At 47.3% G+C, this 26,072-nt stretch overlaps 1 protein-coding gene across 1 annotated transcript in view; it reads right to left on the bottom strand.

The window, feature by feature from the left end:
* The window catches only part of GRAP (GRB2 related adaptor protein), a 33,433-nt gene extending 14,775 nt beyond the window's left edge, over positions 1-18,658 (bottom strand). The window contains exons 1-3 of the mRNA XM_053365235.1: positions 18,108-18,658; positions 9,466-9,563; positions 5,828-5,950 (exon numbers count right to left, since the gene is read on the bottom strand). Of these exons, the coding sequence (XP_053221210.1) occupies positions 5,828-5,950; positions 9,466-9,563; positions 18,108-18,185 (299 nt within the window). The 5' untranslated portion in view covers positions 18,186-18,658. The remainder of the gene's footprint in view (positions 1-5,827; positions 5,951-9,465; positions 9,564-18,107) is intronic.
* Between the last annotated feature and the right edge of the window lie 7,414 nt (positions 18,659-26,072).

Genomic DNA, 26,072 nt, shown 5'->3' with positions numbered 1-26,072 from the left:
AAGACAAATACGTATCGGAAAGTTAGTGATCTGACATGGTTACCCTTCCTGCCTCTGTTCCTTCCCTCTCCCTGTCTCTTGTTTAAGTTCTTTGATGGCATGAGAATAGCAGTCTCTAATGAACTAGTCCAGGCACCCCCAAACTCGGCCCTCCAAATGTTTTGGGACTACAATTCCCATCATCCCTGACCACTGGTCCTGCCAGCTAGGGATGATGGGAGTTATAGTCCCAAAACATTTGGAGGGCCGAGTTTGGGGATGCCTGTCCTAGTCATTTGGGAGGAAGTGATAGTAATGCATACCTTCTTTAATGTTCAAGAAAGTGAGGCATTGGGAGAGAATGGCCAATGAATGATCTGCATGTAGCCAGTCGGGCAAGCCACACAGGCTAGCTAGCTATAAATCGGATGGTTGTGGGCAGAATTTCTGAGAAGCTCCTACATGGACTGATCGGCCATGGGGCCGTGCAAACTGAGGCTACCTGGGGGAAACACTTCTCCGCTTCTTGAGGGCTTCCAAGTGGCAGATTGAAGTGCTTGCTTGGTATGAGGTCCAGTGCCAAGGGCCTTCTGGCAGTTCCCTTGCTTCGAGAAGCTAAGTTACAGGGAAATAGGCCGAGGGCCTTCTTGGTAGTGGCACCCGCCCTGTGGAATTCCCTCCCATCAGATGTCAAAGAGAAAAACAACTACCAGACTTTCAGAAGACATCTAAAGGCAGCCCTGTTTAGGGAAGCTTTTAATGTTTAATAGACTATCGTATTTTAATATTCTGTTGGAATCCGCCCAGAATGGCTGGGGAAACCCAGCCAGATGGGCGGGGTATAAATAATAAATTATTATTATTATTATTATTATTATTATTATTATTATTATTATTATTATTATTGCTTGCTGTTTAGAATAAAACCTTTAATCTTCTCGCGCACTTGTGTTTTGTGTTACTTCTGAATCTCATTTTAAAAGAACCACCTTGCATTTGTCAGGACAGCTATTTACACCTGCATGGAGGGAGCAGCCTTCAGCCACCCTCCTCCAAAGATGGATCTCTGCCCCTTCTTCCTGCTTCTTCTTCCCAGAAACCCTTTCCCTCTCCCCTCAAACATACAGCCACATCACCCTGGGAACATCACACTCCCCAATGGCCCGTCAACACCTTTTGTCTTGCTAACAGGTTTGCTCTTCAGCCAGCCAGCCAGGCTGGTTTGCATAAGCCAGCCCAGGAATTCCCTGTTTGGCACAGTTCTGCTCTTTAATCCATATCCCAATTGATCAAAACCCTGGCATTTGCTAATTTCTAGGCTTTAGGGAGATTCCCTCCCCCCTTTAAATCCATAACACCATACATATATCCAGTGCTTTTAAAAGGAAAAGGAAAAGTTGCCGTTGTTACAGAAAGGTGCCACACTTTTAACATTTGGAAAGAAAAGGCGCTGGTTCTGTGCATCCTTGAGTACACCCAGGAAAAAAAGCACTGCATACAGGATATCTAAAGTATTCTTCCTGTGTTCCTCACTGCCCAACGACAAACCCTTACAGATGCCTGATTATCGTCTTCCAAATCAACTACAGTGGTACCTCGGGTTAAGTACTTAATTCGTTCCGGAGGTCCGTTCTTAACCTGAAACTGTTCTTAACCTGAAGTACCACTTTAACTAATGGGGCTTCCTGCTGCTGCCGCACCGCCGGAGCGCGATTTCTGTTCTCATCCTGAAGCAAAGTTCTTAACCCGAGGTACTACTTCCGGGTTAGCAGAGTCTGTAACCTGAAGCATCTGTAACCTGAAGTGTCTGTAACCTGAGGTACCACTGTGTTGTTGTTTAGTCGTTTAGTCGTGTCCAACTCTTTGTGACCCCCTGGATCAGAGCACGCCAGGCACTTCTGTCCTTCACTGCCTCCCGCAGTTTGGTCAAACTCATGCTGGTAGCTTCGAGAACACTGTCCAACCATCTCGTCCTCTGTCGTCCCCTTCTACTTGTGTCCTTCATCTTTCCCAACATCAGGGTCTTTTCCAGACAGTCTTCTCTTCTCATGAGGTGGCCAAAGTATTGGAGCCTCAGCTTCACGATCTGTCCTTCCAGTGGGCACTCAGGGCTGATTTCCTTCAGAATGGATAGGTTTGTTCTTCTTGCAGTCCATGGGACTCTCAAGAGTCTCCTCCAGCACCAGAATTCAAAAGCACTGTACAGGCCATTACAGTAATTGGTGGACTGGGACCCACCAGCAGGCCACAGCCTGGTCTAAGGCAGTTGTAGTGGCAGCATGTTTGGCTTAAAAGCAGGTACCAGGTTGGAAGAAGGTTGAAGGCTGCTGTACTCTATTCTGAACTTAAAAATGGAAAGCGTAATGCTGGTAGTCAACAAAAGAGGTTTAAATACTGTCTCAAGGCAAATCTAAAAAAATGTAGACTAAACACTGACAACTGGGAAACACTGGTCTGCAAGTGCTCTAGTTGGAGAACAGCCTTTACCAAAGGTGTCATTGGCTTTGAAGACACTCGAACTCAGGACGCAAGGGAGAAACGTGCTAAGAGGAAGGCATGCTTGGCAAACCCTCACCATGATCAACTCCCACCCAGAAACCTATGTCCCCACTGTGGAAGGACGTGTGGATCCAGAATTGGCCTCCACAGTCACTTACGGACTCATTGTTAAAACCGTGTTTATGGAAGACAATCTTACTCAGCTACGAGTGATCGCCAAAGAAGAAGAAGAAGACGCCAGGAGAAAGCCACTGACTAAGGTTAAGAGAGGAAGAGACTTTGGGCTCCTCCACATGTTCTGCCTATTGAGCATTTATCCTGAACCGGTTGCACAAAGCTTATGCAGAGGTTGCAATTAATTCTGTCCCTTCTTTATTGAGCATTCGCCCCAATTTGTTTGTGAGAAGTTTGTACAATAACAACATCCATCCATTCAGAGACCTGGTCTGAATAGAGATATTGGATTCTTGTCTCATTACACATGCTAAAGCTGTTTTTGGTCATCTGCATACTATCCCTTGCTTTTTCCTGTAAGACTAATTGCAGTCGTTAACAGTCATCAGCAGGTTTACCATACCCATCTCCTACTACCCTCCTGAGAAAACCCCCACCCACCCCACCCTCCCACTATATATAAGGGTCTGGTGACTTCTGTTTCAGTGTATCTGAAGAAGTGTGGATGCACACGAAAGCTTATACCCAGAACAAACTTAGTTGGTCTCTAAGGTGCTACTGAACAATTTTTGTTCATTTTTTTTCAACATCCATCCAGATTTGCTTGCACAGAGGTTATATGTCTCCCCATTGATTCATTGTTTATCCCACACTTTATAGTGCATCTCCATCTTAGGTAAAGTGGTAAAGAGACCCCTGACCATTAAGTCCAGTCGTGGACGACTCTGGGGTTGCGGCACTCATCTTGCTTTACTGGCCAAGGGAGCCGGCGTACAGCTTCCAGGTCATGTGGCCAGCATGACTAAACCACTTCTGGCACAGCGGAACACCGTGACAGAAACCAGAGCAGCGCATGGAAACGCTGTTTACCTTCCTGTCGGAGTGGTACCTATTTATCTACTTGCACTTTGGCGTGCTTTCAAACTGCTAGGTGGGCAGGAGCTGGAACCGAGCAACGGGAGCTCACCCTGTTGCAGGATTCAAACTGCCGACCTTCTGATCAGCAAGCCCTAGGCTCTGTGGTTTAGACCACAGCACCACCCGCGTCCCTTACTGAACTGCAAAAAGAGTCCACACTTACCTTTGCTCTTGGTTTTCTAGGTCTGTGCCCAAGCGCCCCTCCCTGGCACTTTCCCCATGAAAACCCACACTCTACTGCCAAAAACAATTCTGTAGAAAACCCAAACTGCCATTGAAGCATGGATTTTCCCAGGGAAAGTAGCAGGGGGAAAATGAATGCGCTCAGACATAGACCAGGAAAGTGTGGATCTGTGCCTAGAACAATTAAGTGTGGTTGAGCCCTTGGTTTTCCCATGCCTCCATCCCTGCAGGGGCATAGTCCATCATTATGCGAAATGCCCTCCACCCCCCCAAAAAGACCACCCAGTATGGCAGAAAGGAGGCAACTAAATTTAGCTCTAGAAAAGATCAGCAGGTGTTTGGGAACAGTTCGGCCGTCCAGATGGTTTGCATGAACCTTAAGGCAGCCAAGAGATACAGCTTATCATTTGAAAAAGCCGCTTGGAATATTTGTGGTGCATTGAGAGCGCCCTCTGGTGCTCTCAGATAAGAGCAACTCTCAGTCTACACAACAAGGGTCTGGAAGCCAAGCCTTAAGGCAGGCATAGGCAAACTCGGCCCTCCAGATGTTTTGGGACTACAAGTCCCCTCATCCCTGACCACTGGTCCTGTTAGCTAGGGATCATGGGAGTTGTAGTCCCAAAACATCTGGAGGGCCGAGTTTGCCTATGCCTGCCTTAAGAGGAACAGTTAAGAGAGCTGGGTATGTTTACCCTGGAAAAGGGGAGAGGAGAGAGCCTATATATTTATATAGGGCTGTCATACAGAGGATGGAGCAAGGTTGCTTTCTCCTGCTCTGGACTCGAACCCATGGCTTCAAGTTACAAGAAAGGAGGTTCTGAGTAAACTTTCTGATGGTAAGAGCTGTTTGACAATGGAATGGTCTCTCTCGGGAGTTTGTGGACTCCCCTTCCTTGGAGTTTTTTAAGCAGGGGTGGGAAAGCCGTCTGGAATGGATTGCACGGGGTTGGACTAGATGGCCTTTGGGAACCCTTCTGATTCTACAATTCTAGAATTCTATGACAAGCTAAAAAAAGGTAAAGGTAAAGGACTCCTGACAGTTAAGTCCAGTCGCACACGACTCTGGGGTTGCGGCGCTCATCTCGCTTTACAGGCCGAGGGAGCCGGCGATTGTCCGCAGACAGTTTTTCTGGGTCATGTGGCCAGCATGACTAAGCCGCTTCTGGCGAACCAGAGCAGCGCACGGAAACACCGTTTACCTTCCCACCGGAGTGGTACCTATTTATCTACTTGCACTTTGACGTGCTTTCGAACTGCTAGGTTGGCAGGAGCAGGGACCGAGCAACGGGAGCTCACCCTGTCGCAGGGATTCGAACCGCCAACCTTCTGATCAGCAAGCCCAAGAGGCTCTGTGGTTTAGACCACAACTGGAGAAAGAATATTAGGGGCACATGAAGTCCTCCCCTTTATTTTCACAGGCATTTCTGCCCTTGCTGGACTCTGGTTTTGCATGCTCAGGACCCTCATCTGAAACAGCCAATGCACATTTTCTATATTGGTACTGTTTTTGCATATTTACATTTATTTATTTGGATGTTGCATGAGTTCTCTTTCGGGGAAAGCTCTCCCAAGGCAGCATATGGTCAGCAAGTCATCTGTTTGAGGGAACCAGTGTGCGGCAGGACTTCCCTTTCCCTCCTGGGGTGGATAATGTCTTGGATCTGATCTGGGGTGGTGGAAGGGAGGGATGAAATGCTATGGAGAAGGGATTCCTCTTTAAGACAACCAGAACCATTCCTGACATCAGCTGTAACTTTTATGAACCGTAGCCTGAATTTGAGCTTGCTTTCCCCTCCTCCCACCCACACATTTTTCCTTGTGTGCCATGTCTGTTTCAGATTGTGAGCCTTATTAGTACTGGTTTTTGTAAGCTACCCTGGAAGCTTTTGGGGCTGAAGGCAGGTGGTGGTATAAATGTTGCAATAGAAAGAATTCAATGGGCTTTTAAATCAGTGTGTGTGTGGGGGGGGGACACACCATAACTACTGAAAACAAGATAAGACTAACAAAACAGGCAGCTTCCAAACCACACATAAAAAGCCTGTTATCTGCCGCACCTCGGGATTTGACTTACTTCACTGAGATGGAGAAATCCCCTGGGCTGCTCTCACTTTCCCGGATAAGGAAAGCTCCTTGGAAATTACGTTTCAAGAGAACGTCCTCAGCTGCTTGCCTGGACAGCTTTCCAGAATACCACCTGGGTGAGAGAGCCAAGAAAAGAGGTGATCGGTGATAGGCAAGCAAGAGTAATAAATAATAATAATAATAATAAATTTTATTTATACCCTGCCCTCCCCGGCCAGAGCCAGGCTCAGGATGGCTAACACCAATAAAATCACAGTAAAAACATAATAGGGGAAAAACCAAAACAAATTAAAGTACAGGTTAAAATGCAATTTAAAATGCAGCCTCATTTTAAAAGTAGCTGATAAATCAAAACCATAAGGGGAGGGAAACATAAGGGTCAGACTGAGTCCAGCCCAAAGGCCAGGCGGAACAGCTCTGTCTTGCAGGCCCTGCAGAAAGATATCAAGTCCCACAGGGCCCTAGTCTCTGGTGACAGAGCGTTCCACCAAGTTGGGGCCAGTACTGAAAAGGCCCTGGCCCTTGTTGAGACCAATCTAACCACCTTGCGACTTGGGACCTCCAAAGTGTTGTCATTTGTGGACCTTAAGGTCCTCCACGGGGCATATCAGGAGAGGTGGTCCCGTAGGTACATGGGTCCTAGGCTGCATAGAGGGCCAAAGAATTGAGACCATTATTTTCCCCTGCATCAGGAGCTCTGAGATCACCTGCCGCAGTGTCAAGGCCATGGACAAGCTCTCCTAGTTTGAATCCGTAATCACCAGGAACAGAGAGGGTTGGGGAACAAGCAGGAGACAGAGCGGAATATTGCAAGCCAAGCTGTCTTTGGAATAATGTGAAGAACGGGATCTCCACGCAAGCTGGCTTCAGGCACTGGGCCTGTTGGCAGACCGACTCTGCGTTACAAAGACGTCTGGAAATGTGACATGAAGGTTGGCAACCAGGGCCGTCTTAAGCATATCCGGCGCCATGGTGCAAAGCTCCCTCCGGCATGCCCCCTCCGTTTCCTAGAGTTTTTTTAGGGAGGAGGGCGCTGCTGGCAGGGCTGGAGGAGGCGGGCAGCGGCTGGAGGGTGGCTCCTCCGGCGGGGAAGAGGCGGAGGCTAGACAAGGTGCCTCCCGGCTCAGCTGGCTGCTCCATGCCACGGTGGCCATGGCAGACGGACGCTCCGGGCATGGCGCTGCCACTGTGGGCGAGGGCGGCGAGCTGATGTCAGGAGGTGCTCGCGTCCAGCCTCCGCCTCTTTCCTGGTGCCCTTCAGAACTTGGCGCCCCGGCGCCCCGCGCCACTAGTCTCTATGGGTAAGACGGCCCTATTGGCAACATCAACCCGCCGTGTGGGAATCCCTGGAGACAGACAGGTCGTGCACCCATAGCAGTGATCAGAGGAGGAATAAGCGCTGGAAGGAGTGCAGAGAGAAGTAATGGCCTGGTGCATCTGCAGCAGCAGAACCGGACGCCTTCACCTGCCCCAGATGCAACAAAGCATGTCTCTCTTGTATTGGTCTCTACAGCCACAGCCGGTGCTGTGGGACTTGCTTCTGAGTAAAATGCTTAGGATTGCAGTAAGACTGCATAGCCTTTATCCAGTGACCTGGGAATCATAGGCTAGTTCACCTGGGAGTGAGACGCAAGGGTTTGGCCTTGGTGTTGGGGGCAGAGACGGAACAGCGATCGCGTTAGTGTACCTCCAAGCCTGCCCTCCAACCACCTCCCTGACTGAGCTGGTGGAAGCGGTCTCTGGTGTGGTGTCGGGGAATCCCAAGGAATCCCAGGATACTTAGTTCTGGGGGACCTCAAAGTCCATGTCAATGCTGCCTTGTCTGGGCCGGCTCAGGACCTCATGGCGTCATAGAAAAATCTGGCCACCAGGACAACCATGGGGCTGTTGCAATACACTGAGGACCCAACACATACTGCGGGTTGCACCCTAGATCTGGTTTTCTTTACAGAGGAGATTGGGAAGAACACTAGTCATCACCCTTCGAGAGGAAGGATGGGATAGAAATGGGATAAGATAAAATAAATAACAGACCCAAGCAATTACCTGTATTTTTGGACCCTCTTAAGGAGGGCATGGCTAGGGGTTGTCCTTCTTGTTGTGGCTGTGGGTGGTTGTCATTATGAGTCTCTGAACTGGCTGTTAGGATTGACAACTGACTGGAAAACAACCACCACCACAACAATTGCAGCAAAGCAACACGATCAGTTCTGGTCTGCTCCTGGGCTTTTAACCAAGAGTCTGATCTTCTGAAATCCAGGAGCCGAGGCACAGAAGTGAAATGTACCAACTTTTTGTTTGTTTTGAAATAAAATCAATTACCATAAAGTAAATGCCAAGGCAAATAGAAGGGGAAGAAATGGAGGCAGTGAGAGATTTTACTTTCTTGGGCCCCATGATCACTGCAGATGGTGACAGCAGCCACGGAATTAAAAGACGCCTGCTCCTTGGGAGAAAAGCAATGACAAACCTAGACAGCATCTTAAAAAGTAGAGACAACAAAGTAGAGCCAACAAAGGTCCATATAGTTAAAGCTATGGTTTTCAAGTAGTGATGTATGGAAGTGAGAGCTGGACCATAAAGAAGGCTGATCGCCGAAGAATTGATGCTTTTGAATTCTGGTGCTGGAGGAGACTCTTGAGAGTCCCATGGACTGCAAGGAGATCAAACCTATCCAATCTTAAGGAAATCAGCCCTGAGTGCTCACTCGAAGGAAAGATCCTGAAGCTGAGGCTCCAATACTTTGGCCACCTCATGAGAAGAGAAGACTCCCTGGAAAAGCCCCTGATGTTGGGAAAGATGGAGGGCACAAGGAGAAGGGGACGGCAGAGGACGAGATGGTTGGACAGTGTTCTCGAAGCTACTAACATGAGTTTGACCAAACTGCGGGAGGCAGTGGAAGACAGGAGTGCCTGGCGTGCTCTGGTCCATGGGGGTCACGAAGAGGCGGACACGACTAAACAACTAAACAACAACAGCAACAACAATTGCCAAGGCTGTATCTACACTAGGCAATCTTTAAGCAAGCTTTCCTTGGAAATTAGTGTAGGATGCATTTGCTTACTTGTTTGTTCCAGAGAAATACAACGTCCACCCACAAGCTAATGTCTTTTGCATCTTGTTCATTCATTGCCCTGCCCTCTTCCCCCCTTCCAAGTGCTGATTTATTGTGGATTCTTGAAAGAAGAACACTTGCAGCAGGTGCAAAATGCAATTGTCAAATGCGATGGGGCGATGTTCAGGGCAAAACCCTGTGGCCCGCCAGATTTTGTTGCTGGGCTACAACTCCCATCATCCCTGAGTATCGGCCATGCAGGATGTGGCCGATAGGAACTGGGAGTCCAGCAATGTCTGGAGGGTCCATAACTTCCCCACCCCCACCTTAAATCTTCTCAATCTTCACCAGTTGGATAGTATTGGTGTGCCTGGCTGTTGTTAAATGCGCAGCAGCCTTTGGGCCACTGGGACAGGGTTGGTCTCGGTTAAGCTGTGCTGAGTTCAGAGCTCCCCAGGAGGAAAGACATCTGGGTTTGTTTTCCTGGTAAAGTTACCGTACTTTTAAAAGACTAAGCGATCCATAGAGGTTTTTAAACAAATCAAGGAAAGGAACAAGCAGGTGCTGCTTACGGGTGAGGTTTCATTTTGATGTAGTTTTTGGGGATGAATCCTTCCGTGCCAAAGAGTTCTGCTTTGTACCAGTTCAGGTCATCTTCCATGTTCAGGATCTGCGGGATCCAAAAGAGTGAAAAAGGAGCAGCTGTTAGTTTGAAAGCAGTGCCGGATTAACATAAAGAATAATAATAATATTTCTTATTTATACCCCGCCCTCCCCAGCCAAGGCCGGGCTCAGAGCGGCTTACAAGCAATAATAAAAACAAGTTGAATGATTACAACTTAAAACAAAATTAAAATACAACATTAAAATAATGAAACATTAAAATATTAATTAGCCTCATTGCAGGAGGAGAAGGAAAAGAAAAAAGAAAGGGAGGGAGGGAATCAAATTGGCTCCAAGCCAAAGGCCAGGCGGAACAACTCTGTCTTACTGGCCCTGTGGAAAGAAATCAGATCCCGCAGGGCCCTGGTCTCATGAGGCAGAGCGTTCCACCAGGCTGGAGCCAGAGTTGAAAAGGCCCTGGCTCTGGTTGAAGCCAATCTAACTTCCTTAGGGCCCGGGACCACTAGGGTGTTGCTATTTATGGACCTTGAGGCTCTCCGTGGGGCATACCAGGAGAGGCGGTCCCGTAGGTACGAGGGTCCTAGGCTGTGAAGGGCTTTAAAGGTCAAAAGCAGCACCTTAAATCTGACCCTGTACTCTACCAGGAGCCAGTGCAGTTTGAAAAGCACTGGGTGAATATACTCCCATGGCAGAGACCCCGTGAGGAGCCTCGCTGCAGCATTCTGTACCCGCTGGAGTTTCTGGGACAGCTTCAAGGGCAGCCCCGCGTAGAGCGAATTACAGTAGTCAAGCCTGGAAGTGACCGTCGCATGGATCACTGTGGCCAGGTCGATGACATGTAAGCTAAACAAGCTATAGCTAAGGGTCCCACTCTCTTGGGGGCCCCTAAAAATTTATACCGAAAGAAAGAAATACCGTCTTTTAAACTCACTAAGTATAACAGGGTACAAAGGTCTGCTGTCCCAATGAACAGTGTGGACTACTACTGTATGGTGATATTGATATTATATTAAAAAATGCATTGTATTAACTACAATTGCATTGTACAGGTTATAACACTTAATTTCATATTAATAAAGCTATTTATAATTATTAGTAGTTTGCATCATATATACTGACTGAGCTATCCTTGATGGCCTGCACAAAGTCTCTCTCCCCTCACAGTCTAAGTCACCCAGCATGCAAACTAGCCGAGTGGGGATTTCAACCCTGTTCTACCACCCTAACCACTACACCACACTGCCCCTCTGTAGGACAGCATTTGGGCTCTTTCTTTTTAAAGATATTTATTAAGATTTTTAGAAAACAAGACAAAAATATCGCAACAAAAAAACATACAAACAAGAATAATAAAAAAAGAAAATACAAAAAATACAAAATACATAACAAAAATGCACAACAAACACACACAAAAATTAATTAAAAACAAATCAATTTTTCAGATTTTTAGAATTCTCCTTAACTTGTTTCTCTGACTTGTTTCATTTGGGCTCTTTCTTTAGAACTGGACAACTTGAGTAGTTTATGTGTACATATGCGACTAATCCGCACCCTGAAATGTCAGGTGCCCTATTTGCTTTTCTGACTGATTCCCCCCACTCACTCCCCCCCCCACATTATTGTGAAAAGTGGCTCTCAGCTGCGAAAACAGGAACTGAGATTTCTCTGGGGGACTCTGGGCACAGAAAGAATTCCCCGGGTGACCAGCAGAGCGGAGCAGGCTGCAGGCAAGATGATGCAAAGCAGGAAGGAGCCACCAGGGCCGTGAGAACATTTGGGCTGTAGAGCTGGAAGGGACCCAAGGGTCATCTAGTCCAACCCAGGAATCTCAGCTAAAACATCCATGACTGATGGCCACCCAAGCGCTCCTCAAAAACCCCTCCAAGGAAGGAGAGTCCACAACTTCCCGAGGGAGATGGTTTCGCTACTCAAAAGCTCTAAGTTCTTCCTGAAGTTTAATCTTCTTTCTTGTAACTTGAAGCCATTGATTTGAGTCATACTCTTCAGAGAGGGAGAAAATAAGCTTGCTCCATCGTCCTTGAGATGTTTGAAGATGGCTCTCATATCTCCTCTCTGTCTCTGAGGAGAGCCAGTGTGGTGTAGTGGTTAAGAGCGGTAGTCACCTAATCTGGGGAACCGGGTTCGTGTCTCCGCTCCTCCACATGCAGCTGCTGGGTGACCTTGGGCCAGTCACACTTCTTTGAAGTCTCTCAGCCCCACTTACCTCACAGAGTGTTTATTGTGGGGGAGGAAGGGAAAGGAGATTGTTAGCCGCTTTGAGACTCCTGAAGGGGAGTGAAAGGCGGGATATCAAATCCAAACTCTTCTTCTTCTTCTTCTTCCTCTTTTCCAGGCTAAACATGCCCAGCTCCTTCAACCGTTCTTCATCAGGCTTAGTTTCCAGACCCTTGATCATTTTGGTTGCCCTCCCCTGCACCCGTTCCAACTTGTCAACATCCTTCTTAAACTGTGGCACCCGCTGGAGTTTCTGGGTCAGCTTCAAGGGCAGCCAGGCGTAGAGCGAGTTACAATAATCAAGCCTGGATTTGACCGTCGCATGGATCACTGTGGCCAGATCAGGGCGAGAAAGTTAAGGGACCAACTGCTTAATATGGCGGAGGTGGAAAAATGCCACCTTTGCTGTGGCTGCAACCTGCGCCTCCACGGAAAGGTTGAAGCTATTGCTTTGAGTCCTACCCTCCAGAGTAGGAGAAAACAAGCTTGCTACATCCTTCATGTGACAGCCCTTCAGGTATTTGAAGATGGTCATCTCCTCTCAGTCTCCTCTTTTCCAGGCTAAACATACCCAGCTCCTTCAACCATTCATCATAAAGCTTAGTTTCCAGACCCTTGATCATCTTGGGTCGCCTTCCTCTGCACATGTTCCAGCTTGTCAATATCCTTCTTAAATTGTGGCATCCAGAATTGGACACGGTATTCTAGGTGTGGTCTTAAAGGTAAAGGGACCCCTGACCATTAGGTCCAGTCGTGGCCGACTCTGGGGTTGTGGCGCTCATCTCGCTTTATTGGCCGAGGGAGCCAGCGTACAGCTTCTGAGTCATGTGGCCAGCATAACTAAGCCGCTTCTGGCGAACCAGAGCAGCGCATGGAAATGCCGTTTACCTTCCTGCTGGAGTGGTACCTATTTATCTACTTGCACTTTGGTGTGCTTTCAGACTGCTAGATTGGCAGGAGCTGGGACCGAGCAATGGGAGCTCACCCTGTCGTGGGGATTCAAGCACCGACCTTCTGATCGGCAAGTCCTAGGCTCTGTGGTTTTACCCACAGCGCCACCCACGTCCCTTAGGTGTGGTCTTACCAAGGCACAATACAGTGCTACTATGACTTCCCTTGATCTGGACGTCTGTTGATGCAGCCTAGAATAGCATTAGCTCTTTTTGCTGCTGCATCTCACTGTGGACTCGTGTTAAGCATTCAAAGGCCACTGTTGGCAGATGCAGAATCTAGCCATCACAGCAAGCCGGAGTGCAAGCTTGGCCCTGCAACTGTGGGTGCCCAGGGCCGTGGGTGCCATGCAACGAAATTTGTGGGTGACCAGCCCCTTCATGGGGAATTTTGTGGGTGCTTGGGCATTCAGGGCCCCAGTGATTTGGCCCCTATGGTGGCAAGCATGGATGAACCAATCCATCAACTTCAGTTCTCCACGGTTCTCAATTTTTCCGATTGTAAATTCATTTCTTTAAATTTCTGCAGTAATTTGTGGGTGTGGGTGTTCAATATCCTCATGAAAAATTACCGGCACATTTTTGCATGTGGGTTTGACAGACAGAGGAAGTGGCAATTTTTAGAAAACATGGCTATCTGTGTTAAACCGCTTATGAATTGCCTGCTATATAAATGTTGGGTTTCTCAGTTGCATTGATGTGAATTTCATGGTCGTTGTTTTAAAATTGTTATAAAACATTTAAAAGGTCTGTTGACTGCAAGCTGAGAAATGAAGATGATAGCTTATATGAATATTCCCCTCCCTAGGAACCTTCTATCATATGTGGTGGACCTGTCCCAAGGTGAAAGACTTCTGGGAAAAGATTTATAATGAATTGAAAAAAATGTTGAAATATACATTTATAAAGAAACCAGAGGCCTTTCTTCTGGGAATAACAGGTTTGGAATTGCCCAAGAAAGATGTTAAATTATTTTTGTATGACACAACTGCTGCTTGTATTTTGTTAGCTAAGAAGTGGAAAACCCAAGAATTACCAACAATAGAAGAATGGCAGATGAAGATGATGGATTTTTCGGAGCTAGCCGACCTAACCGGAAGAGTCCGCGACCAGAAGGAGGAGGAGTATCAGGAAGAATGGAAGAAATTTAATGGTTATTTAGTTAAGTTTGTTAAGTTAAATTAACTGGAAATAGCTTGCAGATACTTAATGGGCTTAGGATTTTATTTATGTTAAGTGATGATGTAATATGTTTAATTCTATAAGGTGAAGATTTAAGGATGTTAATGTTTAAGTTAAATTTCATAAAAATTCGGATTTGGAAAACCGTTAAATGGACATGCAATGAAATTCAACCAAGGGGAAGCAAGGAAGTCACTTAACAAAGTTAATAACTTTAATTTTCAATAAGGCTATGATCTATTTTGTTTGTTTGTTTGTCTTGTGTGTTTGTTTGTTTTTTTATAATGTGAAAACCAATAAAAAAATTTGGAAAAATATATATATATGAATATTCCCCTCCCCATCCATTTCCCCTAATATGATGCATTTCTGTATGTTACCATCACTAACGTATGTGCAGTTTTGCACGTGTGACTTGGTGGGAGAAATGCACTGCGAAATTCAGAGAAGCATGAATTTTGAAGGATGGCTGGGCTTCAATTTCTGCATTTTACCCAGAAAGTACAAAACAAAGAAGTTCACTTTTAAAGGTGAACGGAATCAGGTTTCTCCTCCATCTCTAGTAGCCTTGTTTGTCCATCGAGGGTTGTATTGTCAACTCTGACTGGCAGTAGCGATCCAGGACCTCAGGCAGAGAAAACTGCTTCCCACAACCTTTTTTTACTTGATCCTGAAGACGCCACAAATTGAACCTGTGACTTTTTATACACAAAGCTCTGCCCCTGTGCTATTGTTGCTCCATGACTCTTGTCAAAGTCTCTTTCAGTCTCTATTTACTTACATCCTTCTTGGTATCGATAGCACAACTTTCCTTCAAAGTGGCCATTTCATTGTCACAACAACCCTGCGAGGCGGGATAGGGCTGAGAGAGAGAATGATTTGCCCCCAAATCATCCAGTGGTAGGGACGTGGGTGGCGCTGTGGGTTAAACCACAGAGCCTAGGACTTGCCGATCAGAAGGTCGCCGGTTTGAATCCTAGCGATAGGGTGAGCTCCCGTTTATCGGTCCCTGCTCCTGCCAACCTAGCAGTTCGAAAGCACGTCAAAGTGCAAGTAGATAAATAGGTACCACTCCGGCGGGAAGGTAAATGGCGTTTCCATGCGCTGCTCTGGTTCGCCAGAAGCGGCTTAGTCATGCTGGCCACATGACCCGGAAGCTGTACGCCAGCTCCCTCGGCCAGTAAAGCGAGATGAGCGCCGCAACCCCAGAGTCGGTCACGACTGGACCTAATGGTCAGGGGTCCCTTTACCTTTACCTTTACATCCAGTGGTGCTTTGTTTCTGAGTGAGGATTTGAACCCTGCTCTCCCCGGCTGTAGTCTAACCGCTACATCAGTATGGAGCTGAATATGCAACATACATTTAAACTTTTGAGGCACATTTAAAGCACACCCCTCCGTAAGGAATCCTGGGAGCTGTAGTTTGAGAAGGGTGCTGGAAACTATAGCAATGCATCGACTGGGCAAAGTTGCACGCGCAAATATATACAACAGGAAAAATGTGCGCCTGGTGCGAGGAAATGAAACTGACAGATTGGTAAGCCACTCTGAGTAACCTGTGACTGGAAGAATGTGGTATAAATATACTCTTTAAAAAGAAGAAGACGAGTAGGACTAGGGAGATCTGAGTTCAAATCCTCTCACTCAGCCATTATGTTCAGTGTAGCACCGTGAAGTTGCACTGGTGTGTTCAAGCCTGCGAGTTGCGTCAAGGTAAGCTCTACTCCGAGAAGGCCCACTGAAATTAATGGGCATGGCTCATTTAAGCCTGTGAATTTCAGTGGTTCAATGGAGCCCCACTGCCCTGTCCGCATTAGACTGCTAAAACGAAGAAACCTCGGGGTAGCCAGAAATAGATGTTGGTGTGAAAGGATGGTGAGTTCAGTGAAACCTCAGCTGAACACCCAAAGCAAACCCCAGGCTGTGCAGCTCAGCGGTTGCTCAGAGACACCAGGTCATTTAGCTTTGCCAGTGCTGGATTTATGTCTAAGCTAAACAAGTGATAGCTTAGGGCCCCACTCTCTTGGGGGCCCCCCAAAAAAAATTAAAGGAAAAAACACACACCTGGATGTACAGTTCCAAAATATAAGATATAAAAGAAATAAAATAAAACCTACATACAGCAACAGTGTTTTGTGTTGGGTAGGCTCCTCTGATGGAAGTAATTGGCCCTGCCTGCTAGCCTGCTCCCTAAAATATCACTGGTTTGCTCCTTTCTATATATAGGGTGCAGGGACGCGGGTGGCGCTGTGGGTTAAAGCCTCAGCGCCTAGGACTTGCTGATCGAAACGTCGGCGGTTCGAATCCCCGCGGCGGGGTGCGCTCCTGTCGCTCGGTCCCAGCGCCTGCCAACCTAGCAGTTCGAAAGCACCCCCGGGTGCAAGTAGATAAATAGGGACTGCTTACTAGCGGGAAGGTAAACGGCGTTCCGTGTGCTGCGCTGGCTCGCCAGATGCAGCTTGTCATGCTGGCCACGTGACCCGGAAGTGTCTGCCTATAGAGTGAGATGGGCGCACAACCCTAGAGTCTGTCAAGACTGGCCCGTATGGGCAGGGGTACCTTTACCTTTATATATAGGGTGCCTACATTCTGCATGGACTGGTTGCATGGCAACATGGGCAAATGGCTTTAGATACCTACAGTGGTACCTCGGGTTACATATGCTTCAGGTTACATATGCTTCAGGTTACAGCCTCCGCTAACGCAGAAATAGTGCTTCAGGTTAAGAACTTTGTTTCATGATAAGAACAGAAATTGTGCTCCGATGGCGCAGCGGCAGCAGGAGGCCCCATTAGCTAAAGTGGTGCTTCAGGTTAAGAACGGACCTCTGGAACGAATTAAGTACTTAACCCGAGGTACCACTGTATTAGGTCCATAAATTACCATATAGCATATATTCAACACAAAAAAACAGTGACAATTTGTTGTTGACAAAGGACAGCTGGACACATAAAGGGCCCCATTACCTCTAGTAGCTTAGGGCCTCATCAAACCTAAATGTGCCTGACTCCAAGTGGTGGATCTCAGGATTATGGTAAAACCCCAAGCAGATCCTGCAAGCCTGGAGTCTGCCTGTCCCTAGATGAACAAGTTGAACGGACTCCTGGAACAGATTATGTCCAAGAACAAAGGTACCACTGTATATACAACCTGAGCATAAGATGATCACAGTATTAACACTGCAACTGATCTTGTTGGCGGGCACCAGCACTTAGATAGAGCTCTTGCAACCCAACTCGTTCTTTTGAGATAATGATGAGGACACTTGAGTGGCCAGCAAAAGTCATTGCCTTACAATGAAACTTGCCTGACCAGTACGGCAACCTCCTCTCTTAGACTGGGATGCAGGATCCCAATAATTGGAAGAGGCTCAGGGCATCATCCAGACGGACCACCGCCCCCCAAATACCCGCCCAACAATACTGTATGTAGATTTGGTCCAAGCGCATAATTTTCCCAGGTGGTAAACTTGGCTGTCCAAAGATTTTCATGAAATTTTTCACAATAGAATAAAATAGTATCTAAAACAAATAGAACCAAAAAGACAAGAGAGAGAGAAGAGGAAAACAGAAAAAGAAAGCAGGAAAGAGAAGAAAAATGAAGAAGAAGAAGAATGGAATAGAGAGACAGGATATATTAAAAAAACACACCAACAATAATAATAATAGTAATAATCATAATAAAACATAAAATTATATGAATGTAGCTATCATTAATTACCGTATTTTCCCGTCTATAAGATGTCCCCATGTATAAGGCACCCCCTATTTTTGGGGACTCAGTTTTAAGAAAATGGGGGGGGATGCATCTGTGTATAAGACGCCCCCTAATTTTTGACATTTTTTTTTAGGGGGGGAAACCTAGTCTTATACACGGAAAAATATGGTATATCTTAATTTTCAATACACATACAAATAATCTAGATTCAGGTAGGTAGACGTGTTGGTCTGATGCAGTCAAAATAATTTTTTGAAAAATAGTCCAGTAGGACCTTAGAGACCAACTGAGTTTGTTCTAGGTGTAAGCCTTCATGTGCATGCAGACCTAGAACACTTGTTCTAGGTATATACCTAGGGCAAACTTAGTTGGTCTCTAAGGTGCTACTGGACTATTTTTTAAATTTTTTATTTCGACATGCAAAGAAGCGAGTCTTCCCAGCTCTCACAGATCCCTCTCCAGATGGCAAACTTGGTGATCATCATCATTACAGTACAGCAACAATACCTTCAGGGTGTCGCCCTTCTTAAATGGCAATTCGTCCTTCTCATCAGCCTGGAAGTTGTACAAGGCTACGGCCTCCATCCTCGCTCTGGGTCCTCCTCCGAGCCGCGAGGGGCCTCAAAAAATATACCTCCCCTCCTTGTTCAACCTTGTTGGCGTTCTGCAGCTGAAACCTCGAAGGCTAGCTCGCTAATCCAGCGACCGGTGGGAGGTGGCGGCAGATAGATGAATATATGTATTTTGAGAAGCTGCGGGTCCAGCTTTCTTGTGTCTCATCAGCTCACAAACACCCCGGAGTTTTGCTTTCTGTCTCTTAGGGCAGGCCCCGGAGTTGGTTAAGTGAAGTGAGAGAAGAAGATTAAAGGAAGGGGGGGGGGGAACCATGTGTGAAATGAGACAGGAAATGTATTTGAATAAGGTTGCCTTTGAGGGTGTAGTTGTGGGACGGAGAGATGGGACCAGGAAATGACAGCTGCAAAGAGTGACCCCTTGCCTTGTGTCCCAAGGGCGATTTCCTCCTCTTTCCCCAGTGGGAGTAGGGCTGCCAACTTCTTTGTTGAACTTTGCTCTTGTGCTCTTAACAGTTGCTTGATCTCCAAGTATTTGATTAAGAAGATCTCTGCCCCCCCCTCTCTCATTTAAGTCTGGACTGCTGTTTTCTGCTGTAAATTGTGCTGCTATTAAAGGCATAGGAACAGGCCAGGCTTTTTTCCCCTGGTCAGTTGGCAACCAGAAGTGCAATTTCCTGTTTTTAAAGGCAAGGGATCTCTCCTAATCATTTGAATTAAATAAAAAATCTGCCTCCTAGTGGAAGACGCCCCCCCCCCCCCAATTCCCAGTTCAAATCTCAACCCAGCAATGGACTTGCTGCCATATTGCAGCCTCGGTCTTTCCTCCCACATCTGTAGCATGGGGAGAATAACACCAGCCTGCCACCAGGGCTGGAGTCAAAAGTCTGACAAATTTTGAAAGGTGCCCGTGTGTCTGTTTGCATATCTTTCAGAAAGTTTTTGTTGTTCTGCCTTTAAATGCAAACTGGATCAAATCCACACACCCTGCCCCACATCCTTACCACACCCGCTGCATTTTACCACCCGAGGCAGCTGCCTCAATCTTTCTAATTCAAGGGCTGGCTATGAGCCTAACTGCTAAATGAATATAGTGTACTGAAAAACCAGCATTATTTTGTACCTTTATAGCTGCAGGACTTAGCTTGGACACAAGGGGGCAGACGTCTCCCTGTTCTGCACACAGTGATGTTTGAGGCACAATGAGAACTCTCACATAGAATCATCGAATTGTAGTGTTGGAAGGGGCCCAAGGGTCATCTAGTCCAACCCCCTGGAATGCAGGAATCTCAGCTAAAGCATCCATGGCAGATGGCCACCCAACTTCTTCTTGAAAACCTCCAAGGAAGGGAGTCCACAACCTCCTGAGAGAGACCGTTCCACTGTCAAACAGCTCTTACTGTCATAAAGTTCTTCCTGGTGTTTCTTGTAATGTGACAGTCCTTGAGATATTTGAAGATGGCTCTCATATCTCCTCTCAGTCTCCTCTTTTCCAGGCTAAACATACCCAGCTTCCTCCACCGTTCCTCCTAAGGCTTGGTTTCCAGACCCTTGGCCATCTTGGTCACCCTCCTCTGCAAACGTTCCAGCTTGTCAACATCCTTCTAAAATTGTGGTGCCCAGAACTGGACACAGGATTCCAGGTGTGGTCTGACCAAGGCAGAACAGAGTGGTACTATGACTTCCCTTGATCTGGACACTAGACTTCTGTTGATGCAGCCTAGGAGAGCATTATCTCTTTTTGCTGCTGCATCACACTGTGGACAGTGGGACGGAGGTGGCGCTGTGGGTTAAACCACAGAGCCTAGGACTTGCCGATCAGAAGGTCGGCGGTTCAAATCCCCGTGACGGGGTGAGCTCCCGTTGCTCGGTCCCAGCTCCTGCCTACCTAGCAGTTTGAAAGCACGTCAAAGTGCAAGTAGATAAATAGGTATCGCTCTGGCGGGAAGGTAAACGGCATTTCTGTGCGCTGCTCTGGTTCGCCAGAAGCGGCTTAGTCCTGCTGGTCACATGACCCAGAAGCTGTACGCCGGTTCCCTCGGTCAATAAAGCGAGATGAGCGCTGCAACCCCAGAGTCGGCCACGACTGGACCTAATGGTCAGGGGTCCCTTTACATTTACCCTTACACACTGTGGACTCATGCTCGGCTTGTGGTCCACTAAGACCCCTAGATCCCTTTCACATGTGCTGCTAGTAAACCCGGTGTCCCCCATCTTATATTTGTGCATCTGGTTCTTCCTGCCTGAATGCAGAACCTTCCATTTGTCCCTACTGAAATTCATTTTGTTAGCTTGCACCCAGTTCTCCAATCTGTTAAGGTCATTTTGAATTCTGTCTTCTACGGCATTAGCTACCCCTCCCAGTTTGGTGTCATCTGCAAATTGGATGAGTATCCCCTCCATTCCTTCCTCCAAGTGGTTCATAAAGACATTAGATCCTTTCCACATGTACTACTAGTAAGCCAGGGGTCCCCCATCTTATATTTGTGCAGCTAGGGGGTTTGAGATAAGGCCTATCCTGCCTCAAAATTCCTGCATTGCGGAGGGTTGGACTAGATGACCCTGGAGTTCCCTTCCAACTCCATACAATTCTATGATTCTATGATAAATGTATCCAGCCAGGCAGGTCCCTCTTCCTTGCAGTATCTTTTTTGAAAACCAGATTGGACGTATCTCCTCCCTGCCTGCCCCACTGGGCTGTGTGTGGAGGAAATTTTGCTTTCCGCACACTCCAATTTCCAGAACCATAGTTGAAACCCTGGAGAGCTGCTGCGGGTCAGTTCAGACAATACAGTGGACGCTCAGGTTGCGAACGTGATCCGTGCAGGAGGCACGTTCGCAACCCGCAGCATCTGCAACCCGCAGCGCCGCGTCTGCGCACACATGGCTTGCGATTTGGTGCTTCTGCGCATGCGCGAGTACCAAAACCCAGAAGTAACCTGTTGCAGTGCTTCCGGGTTTCAGCGCGTTTGTATCCCAAAAACGCGCAACCTGAAGCGTCTGTAACCCGAGGTATGACTGTACTGTACTAGGTGGTCCATAAGGCAACATCCTTCCTTCCTTCCTAAGGTTCAAAGCTGAGTGGCAGAACATCTGTCTTGCACGCAGAGGTCCCAGGGTCAATCCAGAATGCCCCCCCCCCCGAGAACTTGGGGAGTTTCTGTCAGGCAGTGCAGGCAATATGGAGCTTTCTCCCAAGCCATGTGTTATGTACTGAGTGAATAGGATCCAAAATGCAGCAGTCTGATTGGTCCTAGAACAATAGGATTCAGAATGCAGCAGTCTGATTGGTCCTAGAACAATAGGATTCAGAATGCAGCAGTCTGATTGGTCCACAGGAGCCACCCAATCCAACTCCGGGTGGAAGTGAATCCGCAACCTGATTGGCCTACAGGAGAATCCCAGAATCAGCCAATCATGTGGGGCCCATTGTGTAAATAATGTATATAAAGCAGACATTTCGGAGGAACTTCCATTCCTCACTACTCTGAGCTGAATAAAGAACATGAAATGCACACTCGACTCCGAGTATATTTCGCCATGCCATAGCCTTTGGGTTGGTTGAATGCCAGCACCAACAACCCCTTGCGTGCTGTGTACAAGTGGGCTTCAATTGGGCTGGCGTCTGTTTCTCAACAAGCTTGAACTGTGAAATCAAAGAACTGAGCAGTCGAAAAACCTGGGCTGCTTAAGACTTTCTCAGAGCGCCAAAGTCAATCGGCGCTCTTTATTGGCCTGGAGATAAACATTATCGCATCAAGCCCAGATTTTATTGTTTCGGCAAACAGCCCGCTGTGATAACCGTAGAAGAGATATGGAGCAAATTCAAACACATTTACACTAAGAGGCAAAGAGTCTTGTGGCACCTTAAAGACTCCTCAGATTTATTATGTGCCCTTTTAAGGCCAAGGTCTTGTGGGTCTTTCTAGGCCAACCCCCTGGGGCAGGGGTCAGCAAGGTTTATCTTGCCTGGGCCGGATCCCTCTGTGGGCTGGATCGCATGCAGCCTGCAATTTCCGACATCTGCGTCTGCACAGACCTGATTTTCAGTGCTGTGGAAGCGCCGCATTGTGCTGGTTTAGAGCAGCACGCCAGCAGGTGGCTTGGTTTGGGGGCGGCTCGTGGGCTGGTCAAACGACCTCTGCGGGCTGCTTCTGGCCCATAGGCCTTAGGTTGCTGACCCCTGCTCTGGGGTCTGCATGCTGCCAGCGGCAAAGGCTCACGCCAGAGTGGGCAGGGGCACCCCACATCTTTGCCTACGCATCCGTGCATTGCACATCCGTTCCCACGCTGCAAATCGACCTGCCAAAACAAAACGCAAAACAATTTCTCTTGAAATTTGCACTTTTCCAAATTTTGTGATGCACTTCTCCAATCAAATACAGTCATACCTCAGGTTACAGATGCTTCAGGTTGCACATTTTTGGGTTGCGCACCGCGCCGAACCTGGAAGTACTGGAACGGGTTACTTCTGGGTTCCGGTGCTTGCACATGCGCAGAAGCACTAAACCGTGCTTTGCACATGTGCAGAAGTGCCGAATTGCGACCTGCGCGTGCACAGACATGGCGCTGCAGGTTACAAACGCTGTGGGTTGCGAATGTGCCTCCCACACGGATCACATTCGCAACCTGAGCGTCCACTGTAATGTGTTTATTAGGGAAGGCGTACATAAAAATAGGGACGCGGGTGGCGCTGTGGGTTAAACCACAGAGCCTAGGACTTGCCAATCAGAAGGTCGGCGGTTCGAATCCCCGTGACGGGATGAGCTCCTGTTGCTCGGTCCCTGCTCCTGCCAACCTAGAAGTTTGAAATCACGTCAAAGTGCAAGTACCGCTCCGGCGGGAAGGTAAACGGCGTTTCCATGCGCTGCTCTGGTTCGCCAGAAGCGGCTTAGTCATGCTGGCCACGTGACCCGGAAGCTGTACGCCGGCTCCCTCGGCCAATAAAGCGAGATGAGCGCCGCAACCCCAGAGTTGGCCACGACTAGACCTAACGGTCAGGGGTCCCTTTACCTTTACATAAAAATATTAGTTAACTAGGGGCTGCCCCCTATTTCCCTATCTCAGGGTCTCCCCCTCGCCCCTCCTTTTCCTCTTCAGGACATCTCCCCTCTCCCTGCCTCAGTTTCCCTCCCCGAGTGCCTGCATCTCCACAACCACAATATTCCCCCCAGTCTGCCTCAATTTCCCTCCTCAAGATCACAATGTGGTGTTTCTTCCGCAGCTTCTAAATCTACAAGAGAGTTGCAGTGCATCCCCAAGACCACCCTCTCCCCAGGCTCTCACCAAAAGGCAAGAATATCTTTTCCTCTCCCTCCTTCCTAGTTTTCCTCCCTCCCTTCCTCCTACCAGAAAAAGCTTCCCTCAATGCTAGGGAGAAAGAGACAGAAGGAGGAGAGTCTTCCCATCCTCCTCTTGATGATACCTATTTAGACTCTGAAGTGGATTCCTGTCTGAGCTCAATCCATGCACCTCTTGTGCCCCCTAGTGGCTGAGATTGTCATCATGCATCACAGCATGATGACAGATCGGTACAATTTTATACAGGGAGAAATAACATGCACATATGCATTATACTGGGGGAAATTGCTGCTGGTATTGTAGATAAAATTGGAAAACGTGTATATTAGGATAAAGGCACACGGAAATGCTGGTGAATTATTGTGAGGACTTTAAAAAAAATTCAAACAGATGATGAAATAATGGTATGTTATCTTTACTAACATATGAATTTTGTTGAATATATTTTACCCTTGAATACGCATTTTTCTGCACAGTACTTGGTTGGAAAACTGCACTGCAAAATTTGAATGGGGTACATTAAGATGTAGTAACAATTCCATGAATATCAGATTTGTTGTTGGTACCCATCTCTCTAGAGAGACAATGGAGTGTGCCTCCAAGGATGAAGTCAAACCACTGTGTTAGCAGCACCAAAGGGATCTCCCTGGGGCATGTGTGCTGATAACCTGGGCTGCCTAAACAACAAGACCCCTCTCTTGGCCTCACTGATGTGGTCCAAAGGAAAGCAGAGCAATGCTGCAATTGCCTTCATGACATTACACTTGTCATCTTATCTTCTGGAAATGCCTTTTTGACAACTCTCCTCTTTGTTGCTTTGCCCTGGTTCTTGTAAAACTGCTAATTTAGCTGAGACAAACACCTGTGATAGTGCTCGTTGGGACTGATAGGGCATTTGGCAGGGAGACCAACAGTAGGTGGCGCCATAGCCAACGCTGAGTGGGCCAGAGCCAATCATAGACAGGGCCAACGAATTCTCCTGTTGTCCCTCTGCTCTTTCTTGCTGTGTTCTGCAAGAGACAAGGCTGAGGCTAAGGAGGAGGAAGAATATTACAGCCGGGACCACCTCCTGGAATGCTTGTAGGATAAGAGACAATGAGGTAGGGGCTGTCCGGGGGCCAGAATGAGGTTGGCAGGGCAGTGCCCCATTTGCCCTGAGGGACCTGCCTCCACTGCGCAGCTGGTGGTTTGAAATTTGGGGCTGTTCTTTGGGGCTAAGGAAGGAAAGGAGCATTAAGGATTCCAGGACAATTGTCCTGGGGCATCAAAAAGTCCTTCTGAAGTCCCTCTTCATCTGGAAGTGCAATCTTGGGGAATTACCCTGCCAGATTCAACTAGGAATGGTTGAAGCTGTCAGTTCTGATACCTCTCAGTTTATTTTTTTCCAATTTCACTTCTCCGCATCAGCGTTTAAAGAAAGACCTACATTGGCTCCCAGTATGTTTCTGAGCACAATTCAAAGTGTTGGTGCTGACCTTTAAAGCCCTAAACGGCCTCGGTCCTGTATACCTGAAGGAGCGTCTCCACCCCCATCGTTCAGCCCGGACACTGAGGTCCAGCGCCGAGGGCCTTCTGGCGGTTCCCTCGCTGTGAGAAGCCAAGTTACAGGGAACCAGGCAGAGGGCCTTCTCGGTGGTGGCGCCTGCCCTGTGGAACTCCCTCCCATCAGATGTCAAAGAGAAGAACAAATACCAAACTTTTAGAAGACATCTGAAGGCAGCCCTGTTTAGGGAAGCTTTTAATGCTTAACAAACTACTGTATTTTAATACTTTTTTGGAAGCCACCCAGAGTGGCTGGGGAAACCCAGCCAGATGGGCGGGGTATAAATAATACATTATTATTATTATTATTATTATTGTTGTTGTTGTTGTTGTTGTTGTTGTTGTTGTTTTAGCGTGAAATTTCTCATTTTTGCAAAGCAATTTTCACTAGCATAGCCAGCGTTTGAGTGCTGGGCTTTGAGCTTGGAGATGGGGTTCAAATCCCCACTCAGCCATGAAGCTCAAGGAGTGACATTGGGCCAGTCGCTGTCTCTCAGCCTAACCTACTTCACAGGGTTGTGGTGAGGATAAAATGGGAAGCGGCGGGGGAACCACGTATACCACCTTGATCTCCTTGGAGGAAAAGGTGGTATAGAAATAAATAATATAAATAAATTTGTGTTATTCTTATCACATTTGTATGCATGGTCACAGCCAGTATTTATGTTGGGGGCGGGCAGGACACCCACCCGAAATCATCCTCTTTCTAGCAGATTTGGAATGAAATGTCTCAACAGCTGTTGTTTTAAATTACTTTCTTTTGACCCCCCCAAGTGCTCGGAAAAATATGTCAAAATCTTCAGTCATTTGATAACTAAGAAGTTAAATTTTAAAAAAATTGACACCATGAGGTTAACAAGTACATTTTGCAAAATTATAAAGCACGTGCCTTCTTTTGCCTTGTGTTTTTAAAAAATCTAAACTAAAACAAGTAAAAAAAAACCTTTTCAGCCCTTCCTTCTCCAATTTCTCCTTTTCTTCCAATGCAGTGATATTGTCAACCTTAGCTGAGTTCTTACTCTCTGCAAGGTACTGAATGACTGCACTATGGTACAAG

The sequence above is a fragment of the Podarcis raffonei genome, chromosome 14 (assembly GCF_027172205.1).
Source record: "Podarcis raffonei isolate rPodRaf1 chromosome 14, rPodRaf1.pri, whole genome shotgun sequence".
NCBI lineage: Eukaryota > Metazoa > Chordata > Lepidosauria > Squamata > Lacertidae > Podarcis > Podarcis raffonei.
Note: the sequence above shows the minus strand (reverse complement) of the source record. Positions and strands in the feature narration are given on the sequence as shown.